The sequence below is a fragment of the Ylistrum balloti genome, unplaced genomic scaffold (assembly GCF_031769215.1).
Source record: "Ylistrum balloti isolate Yb309-2 unplaced genomic scaffold, AGI_CSIRO_Ybal_v1 Utg369874, whole genome shotgun sequence".
Lineage (NCBI taxonomy): Eukaryota > Metazoa > Mollusca > Bivalvia > Pectinida > Pectinidae > Ylistrum > Ylistrum balloti.
In genome coordinates, this window is record NW_026782015.1 from 1,126,941 (window position 1) to 1,143,171 (window position 16,231).

General features: G+C 37.1%; 1 protein-coding gene across 1 annotated transcript; it reads right to left on the bottom strand.

Annotated features, from left to right (window-relative positions):
- Positions 1–616: 616 nt before the first annotated feature.
- LOC132546083 (SUN domain-containing ossification factor-like) lies at positions 617–15,052 on the bottom strand. The gene is given in 11 exon segments (XM_060209779.1): positions 617–752; positions 920–1,087; positions 1,270–1,377; positions 1,593–1,779; positions 2,483–2,606; positions 3,259–3,397; positions 3,532–3,690; positions 4,541–4,623; positions 6,264–6,326; positions 7,062–7,212; positions 14,961–15,052. Coding segments are annotated over 11 exon segments (1,410 nt in total).
- Between the last annotated feature and the right edge of the window lie 1,179 nt (positions 15,053–16,231).

The following is a 16,231-nucleotide window of genomic DNA, read 5'->3' on the forward strand; positions in this document are numbered from 1 at the left end:
ACTTATTTCAGCATAGGTTTACCACTAACTTACTTCAGCATAGGTTTACCACTAACTTACTTCAGCATAGGTTTACCACTAAGTTTATTCAGCATACCGTTACCACATACTTCCACTTACTTACTGCAGTATAGGTTACCACTAACTTACTTCAGCATGTCTTTACCACTAACTTACCACAGCATGTCTTTACCACTAACTTACTTCAGCATGTCTTTACCACTAACTTACCACAGCATACCTTTACCTTTAACTTACCACAGCATACCTTTACCACTAACTTACCACAACATACCTTTACCACTAACTTACCACAGCATACCTGTACCACTCCACAGCATACCTTTACCCCTAACTTACTACAGCATACCTTTACCACTAACTTACTTTAGCATGTCTTTACCACTAACTTACCACAGCATACCTTTACTACTAACTTACCACAGCATACCTTTATTACTAACTTACTACAGCATAACTTTACCACTTAGTTACATCAGCAAGCTTTTACCATTAACTTACCTCAACATATGTTTACCACTAACTTTCTAAAGTATACTTTTACCATTAACATTTACTCCTAAAATCGCCCCCTCATTCTGTTGCTGTTGATACACTAATTGTTTCTAACACTAATTTTACAGATCAGGTAGGAGGTAGAGATAGTTTTTTCACCTGAGTCCATGTCTGAACTGGCGTCATCAATCTGCTGGCCCATGTAGGCATCATACTCCACCAGAACACCCAAAACCCTGCAGCATATAAATGAAAAGTAACCACATATTGAATCATCAGTCTATTAATATTCCAAAATGTATCTATAAATAAACTTTTAAATATATGATATCAACATGACTCGCCTACATTTACATATCAAAAAGTCTCATTCTGGCATAGATAAGATGTGTAGTATACTCACCTGAATATGGTAAGTGGACAGAAATGCTCCTCCCCAAAGTGGTCCAACATTTCTACCCTGACAAACTTAACGTAGTCGTTGAAGTCATCTGGCACAGTAAAGGCCTGTACTGCTCGTGCTTCGTTAGCGCTGAATGGTTCCATCACCTGCCAGTCCTTTGTAGGATACCTGTAATCAGGAACAGGATGACTTTATCCCTAGTCATAAACACTTCTCTACTAATAGTATATAAATTATGTGTCAAGTGTCAATCACATTTATCAGGGTTTACTTTTGAATGCCTGAGTGAATGTGTTCACTAATTCATGATGGCTTTTATTTCAATAATTTAGTGATAACTTTTGACTTACCCTTCACTGAACTGGACACGAAATGTCCGCGGCTGTGATGAGAACAACTCAAAGCTAGCCACCTCCAGAGACTTGACACGGGCAGGTTCACATAGCTCAATCACAAACCTGCAACACACATAATACTACAATTACTATTACATACAGCACTAATATGTTACCTATAACATATGATATAACTACAATCACTTTAAAGTTAAATAACATTTATAAAACACAATTACCAGGTCACATGACTTGATTTACATTCAACATATAACCAGTCACCATTACGACCTGACCATTAAGTACCATAAGGACCTAACCATTGCGAATCAACCCACCATTTTTTGGCTGCCTTGCAGGGGTTGATCATATAGTCATCTTTGTTAGAGGTCAGTACCCCCGCTGGGTTCTCCACCTCAGGGTTACTAGAGATGATCTTGGCCCCACACTCCCGTGATGCCACATTTACCACACGCTTCTGTTGCTTCATCTGGAGCCCCTCAGTACCTGGCAAATCTGCCAGCTCTGTAACAATAAACATTCAAATCAATAGAATAAAAGTTCTTATAACACAACCTGTAGAGGGTCCGAGTGGGAGGTTTCAATGACTACACGGTACTCATCATCAGACGAATGACCAGTGTGGTGCATACAAGCATTGACCTGCACAGTGTATGAGATAGCAGTGAATTAACTAACATTTTTAGCTGTACTATAGCGTTACAAGATGGTGAACAGATTATGGGAAATAAAAAGAAAAGTACAAAAGATGATAACAATGTACTGTAGTTGATTCAGCTACACCTTGTACACTTGGTCATAGATGTGCAAGAGTTTGTGCACTCCTCATCAATATTATGAATACCCCACTGCGAGCCACTTCTCAACATAGTTATTGTTATTTTCAGATGTATTTGTGTCATCTGTATAAGTATAAGAAGGTGTTAAGTTCAGACCTACAAAGATCAGACCATACAGTGATCTACTGAAATATATTATTTAAATTTTATCTATAAACACAACTATCGCCATAAAATCTTTTTGATATAATAGCATTCAGTAAATCATTAATTACAAACACTTTCTCTAATACATGTGCATCAGAATGAAAATTTCTGATAAGTAAATTGTACAAAAGCATTTGTTAGTGTTTGTAGTCGACACCAGGAACGTATTTTTCTCTTTAATGTACTGGCAAAGAGGATTGTGTAAATCAATGTTAACTTACTGCTTTGTTTTTTCTTCTCCTCTTCAGCTTGTTTGTTCTGCTCAAAGAACTCGGTAAACGTCTGGAACTCAGGGTCAGCAGGTACAGGTTCTGGGTCATCCTTCTCATCAGATTTGTTTGTATCCTAGAATAAATCATCATCAGCCAACATCAAATCCTGACAACAGCCTCATTTTCAGCTGACAATGTCTAACAACAGCCTCATTTATAACTAACGCCACTACCTAACAACAGTCTCATTGTAAGCTATCATACAACAACAAGCTCATTGTCAGCCAATATTATCATCTGACAACAGCCTCATTGTCAGCCAATATTATCATCTGACAACAGCCTCATTGTCAGCCAATATTATCATCTGACAACAGCCTCATTGTCAGCCAAAACTATATGACAACTGTCTCATTTTCAGCCAAAATCATCACCTGACAACAAGCTATCATCTGATAACAGTCTTGCAGTTAGCAAATATTATCTGACAACACCACTACTGCCTGCCAATATCATCTGACAAACAGCCTTACTATCTGAGAACATCCTCATCATCAGATATCAGCCTCAACAACTTTATTGTCTGCTAACATCAGCTATATCACTATCTGACAAAAGTGACAAGTCTCATTGTCAGGCAATAATTGAAAATTGATGTGCAAAACAGTTTAAGCTTTCAAGAATTCATTATTTGTAACAACCTGTTGTAAAACAAAAGTCAGTTCAGTCTACAAGTTACAAACCTGGACTGAAGTTATGAATTCACTATATATTAAGCATCTTACCAAACCCTTGATTTCTGTGCTAGAGTCTACCACTTCAGATAATGGAACTTCAGGAATGTGAGCAGCTGGAGTGTCCTCTGAGGTTGGTGTAACTTTTAAATCCTCTGCTTCTTTTGGATCAGGTTCGGTCTGGTCATCACTACAACAATAGACAAACCCATTACTTACACATGTTTGAACAGCCTTCAGGTTCTACTCTCACATAGATGAATCATGTGATTTATAGCTAGTGATATTTACAGATACAACCAATCTGCCTCTGATCTAACCTACCTTTTTACAGAGGCTGATTCTGCCACATGTGTGATTGATTCTCTTTGGTTTTCCTGGTCATTCTTTTGTCCATCTCCATTGGCTATTTTAGTTGTTTCCTCAGAACCAGCATTCAGTAATGTTGGAGAGGGTGAATCTTGGACATCCTTATCCATAGACCTGATCAACATCAAATGATACCTCTCAGATTTAATAGGATAACATGATGTTATAAAAATATCATTACTGTGTCAAACAGATGCAAGACTTGGGGTTAGACTTTGGGGACAAAGAGGTGTTAGCTTTGTTTGTGATGTTAAGACCACACGGACAAATAGGTGTTAGCTGTCTGTGGTGTTAAGATCCTGAGGACAGAGAGGTGATAGCTTTGTCTGTGGTGTTAAGATTTTGAGGACAGAGAGGTGATAGCTTTGTCTGTGGTGTTAAGTCTCCAGGTACAGAGAGGTGATAGCTTTGTCTGTGGTGTTATGATTCTGAGGACAGAGAGGTGATAGCTTTGTCTGTGGTGTTAAGATCCTGAGGACAGAGAGGTGATAGCTTTGTCTGTGGTGTTAAGTCTCCAGGGACAGACAGGTGACAGCTTTGTCTGTGGATGGTGAGTTTTATCTGCAGTGTTAGACTTTAGGGACGGTGAGTTTTGTCTGTAGTGTTAGACTTTAGGGAGGGTGAGTTTTGTCTGTAGTGTTAGACTTTAGGGATGGTGAGTTTTGTCTGTAGTGTTAGACTTTAGGGATGGTGAGTTTTGTCTGTAGTGTTAGACTTTAGGGATGGTGAGTTTTGTCTGTAGTGTTAGACTTTAGGGATGGTGAGTTTTGTCTGTAGTGTTAGACTTTAGGGATGGTGAGTTTTGTCTGTAGTGTTAGACTTTAGGGATGGTGAGTTTTGTCTGTAGTGTTAGACTTTAGGGATGGTGAGTTTTGTCTGTAGTGTTAGACTTTAGGGATGGTGAGTTTTGTCTGTAGTGTTAGACTTTAGGGATGGTGAGTTTTGTCTGTAGTGTTAATTTTACCTTTGCTTGCTCTCCTCTTCATTGTTTGCTGTCTCAGTAATGGACTTCTTTTCTTCTGACTCCTCCCCAGTTTTAACACTCTGCTGAGTAGAGCGTTCTTACATTAAAATACCTACATCTTAACTGACACAGAGTACTGGATATGTAAGACCCATTAAGTCATTTATATAGGTTTTACTTCTTAATACAAAGTAGGAGAATTAAATCGACCCTATTACCTTTTAAAAAAAATAAATTGGAAAAGCATGCGTCCTACAGCCATAACAGTAATGTCTTAATATTTATATCACACACATCCTACCAAACACTATTACTGTACCAGGACTTAATGTCATCTCAAACACATCCTACAGAATGAAGGTTATCATAATGTCTTAATGTCATATCACACACATCCCACAGGACAAATATAATTGTAATGTGTTAACAATACATCACAAACATCAAACAAAACAAATACAAGAAACCCATACAAATAGCATTTTTATTCAAATTGTGTAGTTACTTATTTCCAATAAAAGATTAGGAATAATGAAGCTTCCATTTAAAATTTGACAAAATACCTTCCATCAAGCAGGAAAAAATGGTTTTAAAGAATTTCCGAATCACCCCTCATGAGACCAACCCTTGGTCCCAAAGGCCTTATTACCTTGCAGGTTGATGATTTTTTTTTTCCAGGTAAACATTATGAAATTCACACAGGTATGAATGGTATATCAATATTGTGTAATCTGTATAAATTAAAGCTAAATGAGATCTAGTATCTCATAACAGACTGGAAATACATATATATTTAGTTCCTCAGATAATCAAATGTTATCGGATGGCTGCCCACAAAAGCTATAACCTGAACATCAGGGGATTCAATAATACAGAAGTAAGTCTCATTAAACAGAGAGGGGTTCATTATAAATAAGTTATATTGTCTATGCAAATGAGACTTAGGCAATCAATGTGACAGCTTTTATATCCTATTCATCAAACATTACTCTAGTTTACCACCTGTCCAACAGAGCATGACACCGTTAGTATAGGTCATACAAGTCACATTTATAGTGTAGACTTGTACCCTCATACATCATGTAGATACTCTTATATAGCACTATGACTTACACCCTAACAAGCATACATATATCCCCTACCCACCTTCACAAGCTACAGCACTAATAATGATTTTCTAAAAATAGTAACAGTGACCCTGACCAACCAACCCTGAAGCTCAAACTTGTCTAAGATATTTTGGTGCTTTATCTGTGTGTAAAGATTTCTGAAGTTCATCCAGTAGGGGACTATTAAAGCCCTTTTAAAAATCTCCACCTTCATATATATTTCCCCTAAAGACATTAATTTTTTTTCACTACCACAAGTCTTACATTAAGGTTCCAATTCTAATTTACAACTTCACTACTATTATATATCTCAGAGACAAAGTGAAATAAACTCAGGGACTGATCTTAGATACAGGGCAATGTCTTTTATCATTTCTGCCGACCCATGTTTGATTGATTGAAATCAAATGTTACTCAACAAAGGCTTCCGCACCCATTTCATTCACTTCTATGTCTGTCATTAGATAGCGTCACCCACAGCAATACATAACACACTCCCTCTACCACCACAGTATAACCAAACCATAGCTATCAGGTAAAACACTATCCATACTGTCTTCTATTATCTGTGTACACAACTGTCACTTATCGTCTGTTATTGATGTGTCACTTACTTCTGCACCCTTGATTGCCCCTGGCAACGAGTCAGACTGTAATCCCCCAGGATCCACAGGAATCTGTAATGAGCATTTCCTCAATGTTTATAAGGAAGTAAATATCAGGCTTCAGTACTAAATTTAATGCAGCTGGCAAGGTTTATATTTATATTAGTACTCCATAAAGGATATCTTTGATGCCAACTGCATTCATTCTCCCATACATGCCAACAGAATAATATAAAAAGCACCTGCATTCATTTTATCTGTATTTTTTCTTTAAAAGGTGAATCATTTCCCATTCTTCCTCTGTTTTTTGCTTTTAATTACATAAAATATGAAAATTCCTTATGAGAAATTATGGTGAGAGCAATCTTTAAATGCCAAATCAAAGATGGACGCCTGTTAGCCATTTTGTTTTTCTGAGGAGTCTCCAAACAGGACAGCACAACTAGGGACAAAGGGGACATTCATAGGAAATTTGAGATAGATCTATCCAGTGCTTCACAAGAAAGAGTGATAATAATTTTCCATAGTAAAAAATACAAAGATGACTGTGTGTCAGCAATCTTGCTTTTCTCATTAGTCCTAACACCAAGGAGGCTCAACTGATGACAATGAAGAACCTACCTATGAAATATGTGAAAAATCAATCAAGAAGGACAGATGGCAATGGCAATGATGATGGTGGGCTAAATACACAATATCTAATGATGCCTGACTTCAGCACTATACTTGATAACAGATACATAAGCTTTATTTAAATGTAAGCTAAACCTGCTTATTCCAGATAATTTAATATTCTCGCAAACTTACATTTGTATCATCCCCTTCAGCAGCCTCTGATTTAGTTTCTTTTGGGGTTGTTATTTCTGTATCCTCCCCTTCTGTAGCCTCTGAAGTGGTCTCTGTTGAGGTTGTTTCTTCTGTGATAACTGATCCAGTTTTTTCTGATAAAACTCCATGTCTAGAAAATATAAACACAGGAAAACCATCAATAACCTTCATCCTAACAAAAATAGCTGAGAAATGTGCTAATGTCCGCAGGACAAGGAACCATCTCATTTTGTATAGTAAACATCTTCGACCCGCTACCAGAACAGAATGAAACAGACCCCAGTTAGACATTGACCTGTACAGGTATATAAGGATTAACAAAAATCTGACCATTTGTCTTTTGTATTTCTCAAATTGTTCATCTTTTCTCTATTTTCTCTTCATTGTCTAAATTATTTATTGCTTTGAATGGTGAATGTATCATAGAGTAACCATGGAAACCTATGTCTGCAAAACTTGGAAAATATCCTTCCATTAGCTATGACAACCAAGAAAAAGCAACATAAACATAACAAATTTGAAAATTATGTTCAAAGCATATCTTGTTATATGATATCATCTTAAAGTTTTGAAAATTAAGCATACCTTGAAATAGAAAATAGTCTTCAAGTTTTGAATAAGGACAAACAACTGCTTTCAATTTTCAATATCTCTGAGAAAAATTCTCTTTTTTTTCAGTGAAAAAATTATAAACTTTAACAGTCTATATCCAATATGGCCACCGTTTGGCCATTTTGTTTTTCTGTTTAATCTCAAAAATAAACAAACAAAATTCGGGACCAAAGGAATCCTGCAATATTATAATTTAAACAATTGAAATTTGAAGAAGTCATCATTCATCTAGAGTTTACAAAGAAATGATGGTACATGTAACAAGAAATTTAAACATGAATGGTGGTCTCAACAGCTCACAATCTTATGATTGAGGCTAACAGGCAGGTGATCAAGCCATGAAAGACCCTGAATAGACTAATAAGAAGGAAGAGTAGGGTCAACAACTAATTTTTAAAAACTTCCCATAAAATTGTTTAAAGGAATTAATCCTTTTATCATTGTATCACAGATGTCAGCTAAAAACTAATGTCACATGGAGATTAAGTCTATGAATTATAGACTAAAATGGAGATAAAATGTAATAATTTGAAGATTATGACACATGGGTCAATGTACCCAGTGCAGTATGTGAAGTTTAATGTCAACTTAACACACATACAGTGTACAAGGTCCACAATCATCAGTATCTGACCCAGCCTATCTCACCTGTAGTTGATACATCACAGCATTTGTTAGCCCTAAATTCAAATCTGTTAGCTAAAGATCACTTTGTATATACACTGCAGGTGTCACCATCTCATGTATATCAATACATATACTTAACGCCAGGTTTTTCACCCACAAACCTGCCCATATAATGTTATTGCTGGCCTTATGGAAAGACTTAAAAACATTCATTTATGGATGTCATGATTTGTTGGTAAATTTGTTTTTTTATCTGGCTTGCTGTCAACATTAAATATATTTAATCAATACAAATAAGTCTGATGGGTTCAAAATTTCAAAACGTAGCCGACTGAAACCTAGAGTGAACAGATCAGAGAAATTGAAAATCGACTGATCCATTTATATAAAATATTGTCAAACTTTTCTTTTGTTTTACATAAATGAGAATGCATGTTGCACCAGCAAGAACAAGATTCCTTATAATGTCTAGTTTCTCTAAATAAAGTCCTGGTATCTTGTAACTTTTTCTCTATCCAGATTAAGTTTTATCCTATAGATAACTGTCCCCAGTCTAGTCTGCATGAAATCTGATTTATTTCTGGCATCATTTATCACTGAGCTCCAGGCAGACATGCAATAAATGTATTGTACTGGCATTGCTCCAAGTAACTAGACAACAATTTGGCTGATTAAAATTTGTTTCTGTACATGAAATGTGGTATTAGCCAATCTGAAAATGTACATTCTTACTCGGCATATTAAATCCCTGCAGCACATGCTTGCATGTTTCCCCAACTTGGCAGCTGAGACACTGCACACTCCAGTTCTACCTGAATTGCCTCTCAGAATTTGCCCAATAAAAAAATGCAATCTTCCAAGAGTCATTGCTTACCACTGATACATGAACCAGTAAAATTTCTTCCTATACATTACTATTGCATCTCATTTCTACTACCCTCAGAATTGAATTTATTACACACAATTATCAGTCAACTGTCTTCCCACAACTATCACTGGCCTTCAAATTCCTCCCTCCAACTATCAGTGACCTTCCTCCCCACAACTATCAGTAAATTTTCCCCCTACAACTATACGTAAACTTCCTCCAAACAACCATCAGTAGCTATAATTATCGGTAAACTTCTTTCCTACAACTATTAGTAAACTTCCTCCACACAACTGTCACTTAACTTCCTCTCCACAACTATCAGTGAACTTTCTCCCCATAACCATCACAGTAAAATTCCTCCACATGACTATCAGTTACTTTCCTCCCTAAAATTCCACAAACTTTTTCACTTGTCATTTATTATTGCTTCCCTCATATTTCCTATCTTTAAGATCACATATTAAATTTATGAAAGCTGATCATAAATCCTGTCCTGTAAAATCTATTTTTTCAGACATAAACTTATCACTGCCAGTGACATAGCTTAGACATGAACCTGAAGTTATGATTATTCCAGATGTAGTCTATCCTCCATACTACATGGGTTACAATCACTTTCATTCTCTGCATCCCTGGAACATTTTCTGGCAAAATTGAAGGCACAAGCAAAGTAATTTGATTGGTCTAAATGCAGCAGGTTTAAGGAGAATAAACCTGACCTGAGTCACAGGCTGAAATGGTCCTTTGAGATTACAATCACTGGCACCCAACTTCAAAGTTGATACAATATACAATTATGTGACATCAAGATTTGTTTGATGTACATATCAAAGGATCAAAATAGCCTTCTCGTTTTATCTACAAGGTGTCACACATGGACCTTCAATTTTGCACTGAAATGTTCTACAGATACAGAGAGCAATAGTTAGTGTAATCCCTGGAGTATCAAAGATGTAGCTAGCCTTAATTTGAAGGCTAAAAACTAAAAAGATTCACTTGTTGAAATGCTACTCATGTCTACATTGTCGACAGACAAAAATAATGTACCAAAGTACCTTTAATGTATCAACAGACATGATACTGCTGAAGTGTTCACCTAACACACTTTGACGTGTGTTCTGGCACGATCGGTATAAATTAGGTATGATATTCTGATAGAGGGACACATATATTAAAATATCATATACACATACAGATATATATATATCATTATTTTTAAAATCTCACACACAGACGATACTGTTTCTGTTGAGGTTCATGATAAACACCAGACCTTAAAGAAATCTCTTCTCAACAAACAAACATTACAGTTCAATTGTATGGTTAGGTGCCTGGTACTTTGAACTTTAAAAATGTATACACATATAAATACACACATACAGTTTATCCAGAACACTAGGTTAAACTGTTTTATCTTGTTTTATAGGCTAAACTGTATATCTAATCAAAGATAAACTGAATTTGAAACTTAAAATTTAATGTCAATAACCAGTAGACATTAATGTCAACTCTAGCTAACACAGACTCAAACTTGGTCGACTCTGCCCCTAGCTACCTGAGAACAATCCTAACCTCTAGACAAAATCTTGTAAATAAACAGATTTTAAACAAGGGAAAGTCAGCATTCCAACCAACAAAACAGGCTGACATTATCAATACTGTCTTCAAAACATTGGCATGTTACCAATCTGTCAGAAAGCATAGTCTGCAGTATAATAACTGAGCATTCCAATTCCCCCTGGCTACCACTGCAACACAAGGAAAACAAAACCAGGAGTTGAACAAAAATTCAAATTGGAAACACAGTGCAAAAGATCACAGCACAGGGAGGGAGCCATACAAAATTCAACACAGGGTAAGCATTTACAGTAGGTCATACAAAAATCAACACGGAAAAAAGCTGAGCCAACAAAAACTCAACACAAGAAAAACAGCAGAGGGAGTCATACAAAACACAACACTAGGAGGGAGTGATACAAAACTCAACACAGAGAAAACAGTGGAGTCATCACAAAAATCAACACAAGAAAAACAGCACAGGGAGTCATACAAAACACAACACTAGGAGGGAGTGATACAAACTCAACACAGAGAAAACAAAACCAGGAGTTGAACAAAACTCAACACCAGCAAAAACAGCAGAGGGAGTCATACTAAACACAACACTGGGAGGGAGTGATACAAAACTCAACACAGAGAAAACAGTGGAGTCATCACAAAACTCAACACAAGAAAAACAGCACAGGGAGTCATACAAAACACAACACTGGGAGGGAGTGATACAAAACTCAACACAGAGAAAACAGTGGAGTCATCACAAAACTCAACACCAGAAAAACAGCACAGGGAGTCATACAAAACACAACACTAGGAGGGAGTGATACAAAACTCAACACAGAGAAAACAGTGGAGTCATCACAAAACTCAACACAAGAAAAACAGCAGAGGGAGTCATACTAAACACAACACTGGGGGGGAGTGATACAAAACTCAACACAGAGAAAACAGTGGAGTCATCACAAAACTCAACACAAGAAAAACAGCACAGGGAGTCATACAAAACACAACACTGGGAGGGAGTGATACAAAACTCAACACAGAGAAAACAAAACCAGGAGTTGAACAAAACTCAACACCAGAAAAACAGCACAGGGAGTCATACTAAACACAACACTAGGAGGGAGTGATACAAAACTCAACACAGAGAAAACAGTGGAGTCATAACAAAACTCAACACAAGAAAAACAACACAGGGAGTCATACTAAACACAACACTGGGAGGGAGTGATACAAAACTCAACACAGAGAAAACAGTGGAGTCATCACAAAACTCAACACAACACAAGTCATACAAAACACAACACAGTGATACAAAACTCAACACAGAGAAAACAAAAACACAACACTCAACACCAGAAAAACAGCACAGGGAGTCATACAAAACACAACACTACAAAACTCAACACAGAGAAAACAGTCATCACAAAACTCAACACCAGAAAAACAGCACAGGGAGTCATACTAAACACAACACACAAAACTCAACACAGAGAAAACAGTGGAGTCATCACAAAACTCAACACAAGAAAAACAACACAGTGTGTCATACTAAACACAACACTGGGAGGGAGTGATACAAAACTCAACACAGAGAAAACAGTGGAGTCATCACAAAACTCAACACCAGAAAAACAGCACAGGGAGTCATACAAAACACAACACTAGGAGGAAGTGATACAAAACTCAACACAGAGAAAACAAAACCAGGAGTTGAACAAAACTCAACACCAGAAAAACAGCACAGGGAGTCATACAAAACACAACACTAGGAGGGAGTGATACAAAACTCAACACAGAGAAAACAGTGGAGTCATCACAAAACTCAACACAAGAAAAACAGCAGAGGGAGTCATACTAAACACAACACTAGGAGGGAGTGATACAAAACTCAACACAGAGAAAACAGTGGAGTCATCACAAAACTCAACACAAGAAAAACAGCAGAGGGAGTCATACAAAACACAACACTAGGAGGAAGTGATACAAAACTCAACACAGAGAAAACAAAACCAGGAGTTGAACAAAACTCAACACCAGCAAAAACAGCAGAGGGAGTCATACTAAACACAACACTGGGAGGGAGTGATACAAAACTCAACACAGAGAAAACAGTGGAGTCATCACAAAACTCAACACAAGAAAAACAGCACAGGGAGTCATACAAAACACAACACTGGGAGGGAGTGATACAAAACTCAACACAGAGAAAACAGTGGAGTCATCACAAAACTCAACAACAGAAAAACAGCACAGGGAGTCATACAAAACACAACACTGGGAGGGAGTGATACAAAACTCAACACAGAGAAAACAGTGGAGTCATCACAAAACTCAACACCAGAAAAACAGCAGAGGGAGTCATACAAAACACAACACTAGGAGGGAGTGATACAAAAATCAACACAGGGAAAACAGCTGAGCCAACAAAATCTCAACACAAGAAAAACAGCACAGGGAGTCATACTAAACACAACACTGGGAGGGAGCCATACAAAACTCAACACAAGGAATACCATTGAGTCATAACAAAACTCAACAAAACAGTATAAGATGTCATACAAAACTCAACACAGAGAAAGCAGTGGAGTCATAACAAAACTCAACACAAGAAAAATAGCACAGGGAGTAATACTAAACACAACACTGGGAGGGAGCCATACAAAACTCAACACAAGGAAATCTGTTGAGTCATAACAAAACTCAACAAAACAGCAAAACAGTATAAGGTGTCATACAAAACTCAATACAGGAAAGTATTCACAGGTAGCCATACAAAACTCAACACAAGGAAAGCTGTATAGGAGGACATGCAAAACAAAACACTGGGAAAACATAGAGGGGATTGCGCAAAGGTCAACACAGGAACAGCATTACAGGGAGTCAAACAAAATAAAATACAGGGAGGGAGCCATACACAAGTCAACACAGGGAAAGTATGTACAGAGAGTCATACAAAACTCAACACAAGGGAAACAGTACATGGAGACATGCAAAGCTAAACGATGGGAAAGTATGTACAAGGAGTCGTACAAAACTTTAAAAAGGGAAAACAGCACAGGGAGGCAAAAAAAATTAACACAAGGAAAGTATTAACAGAGATTCATACAGAAGTGAACACATGCAAAACAGTACAGGGTAGTCCTACAAAAGTTAACAGAGTGAAAGAAATACTGCAAGAAGGCATAGCTACATAGGTTTAAAAAATGTTTATTGCTGCTGAAGTTACTACTGATTGGGTGGGGATGTAGGCAGTGTACACTAAATAACATGCATCAGGCCTGCCCTTTAGGTCATAGGTTTGAGCTGATTGTTTCACTCACTGGGCTCTGAATGGACATGCACTAGGCATTTTGTATCAAAATTACCCTTGCAGTTTCCAGGACGATACACCGAACAAAAACTTAAAAACTTTCATGGAAACACTTAATTTGTGAGTTTCCTGTTAAACACCTCCCATGACATGTCTTCGCCATCAATTGAAAATGATCACTTAAGAAATGTATATCATTTATAAAATGTTCATTATTGTGTACAGCAACATGAAAGCCATAACCCCTTGGGATTCCCGGTAATAATTTTATGACTACAATCAAATCTCTTATAAATGCAGGGTGCTGTTACTAAATCAGGGTACCTTTGTAATGTGGTTAATGATTCAGAAAATATGCACTTTGTGTTACTTTGTGGATGTAAAATTTCATACTTTGCAATGACCCAGGTTTAAATCCTGGTCATGGCACCAAATCAGTAAATTTACAGGTTACTTCTTCGTCTGTTTAGCTTTGTAGTAGACATTCTCCTTATACAGTGTGAATGTGAGAGAGTTGTCCATCTGAATGTGTTTCATCATATTCAAACTTCAAAATACGGTATTAAAATCCCAGCACAATAAAACCATTGTTTAATACATGGTTTCATATATAGAGAAGTAATCGTTAATGTGTTAGATATATATGTAAGCCAATCATGGTTATATAAATATGTCATATATCTTATCTTGAATTGCTAAAACAATCTAAGGAAAATGGAGGGGAGTCCTAAAAAGATTTGAGAGCCAAGTCAGTAAAACCACTGGCCAATGAATGAACTGTCCCCTTCTGACCTCATTTCAACTGAACCGATCGGTGTCAGTGTCATGCTGACTCTCGTAGTAGTGACTGTATCAGGCGACCGACGTCCAAAAAAAACAAAAAGAAATTTCTACTTACATCATTAGTCCAACGATAACGACTGATACGATCCATTCAAAATGTTTCCCTTTCATTGTTAAGTGTCCTGGAAGTGTTCACTCCTTAAACATCGACAAAACATCATCGCTGACCGACTTTTCGCTCGTAACTGGAGATACACCGATCACTTCAAAATGCAACTTCCGGCGACGTGTTACAATACATTGCGCATGTTCGTTGGGATAGCCGTCTGTTTTAAATTCGGTGACGGGAATTTCCCTGTAGAAATGTCAAAATGGACCACGTGGTTTTGTTTGCATACGTGTCTATCTGATGCTAGAAACTTCCACGGGAACCGTAACATGTGGCTCAGTCTCGTTTACATGGTTGAATAGATTTTAACTTCAGGCTAAAGTGCACCTGTTGCCATAAAACAGATGTTAGGGACGTGGATCTATGGGACCGCTTCATGCTCTATAAAATATATTGAATTATCGAACTCCATCATATATACACTTGACATTTGTTGAGTGATTTGTACAATTCAGTTTCAAAATGTGAAATCCATATAATGTACGTATAATGTACGTATATTATATGTCCCAGGTGCTATGTCCTTGCACACGTACATACCTATGGTTTCAATGTTTCAGTTTTTTCGCCATTCTCTTCTTACAAATCATTTCATGTCGCCAGCTAGCATTGTTAGAAACAGACTAGTCCGTTAATTGCCAAATAAATATTAAATGCAATTATCGAGCGTGAAGTCTTGATTTATGCAAATCCTAACAATGACAGGCATAAATGTACCATGCGATACAGTGGTTAGAAACAGATACAAACTGATGATCTAACTACATACACGGGGACATGTCAATTTGTAAAAGACCCCCACAAGGATCTGAAAACTTCCAACGGGTCCCATTGGTGAGAGCCAGATATGTATCTAACTTCGTACACAGGGACCTCAGTGAGAAACTGAAAAATGGCCCAATGGTTAGAAATGGGTACTACGTACACACTAATTTGAAAACTTGCAATATGTCCCACTGGTGAATGCGGGTACACATATTACTAAGTACATGGGAATATGAGAATTTGTAACGAGTCCCAGAGGTGAGAAACGTGTACATGTTTAACTTTATTCAAAAAGATATTCTATGTTACTCTGAGATTGAAATTATAACTCACATTTGATGGGAATGCAAAGAGGTTCAAAATCTTCTTAGTAGCTTTGAAGTTCTGTTTGATGCACTTATCATCCCATTTAACTTTGATGAAGCATCCTACTTATTTGGTTTCTTAACACA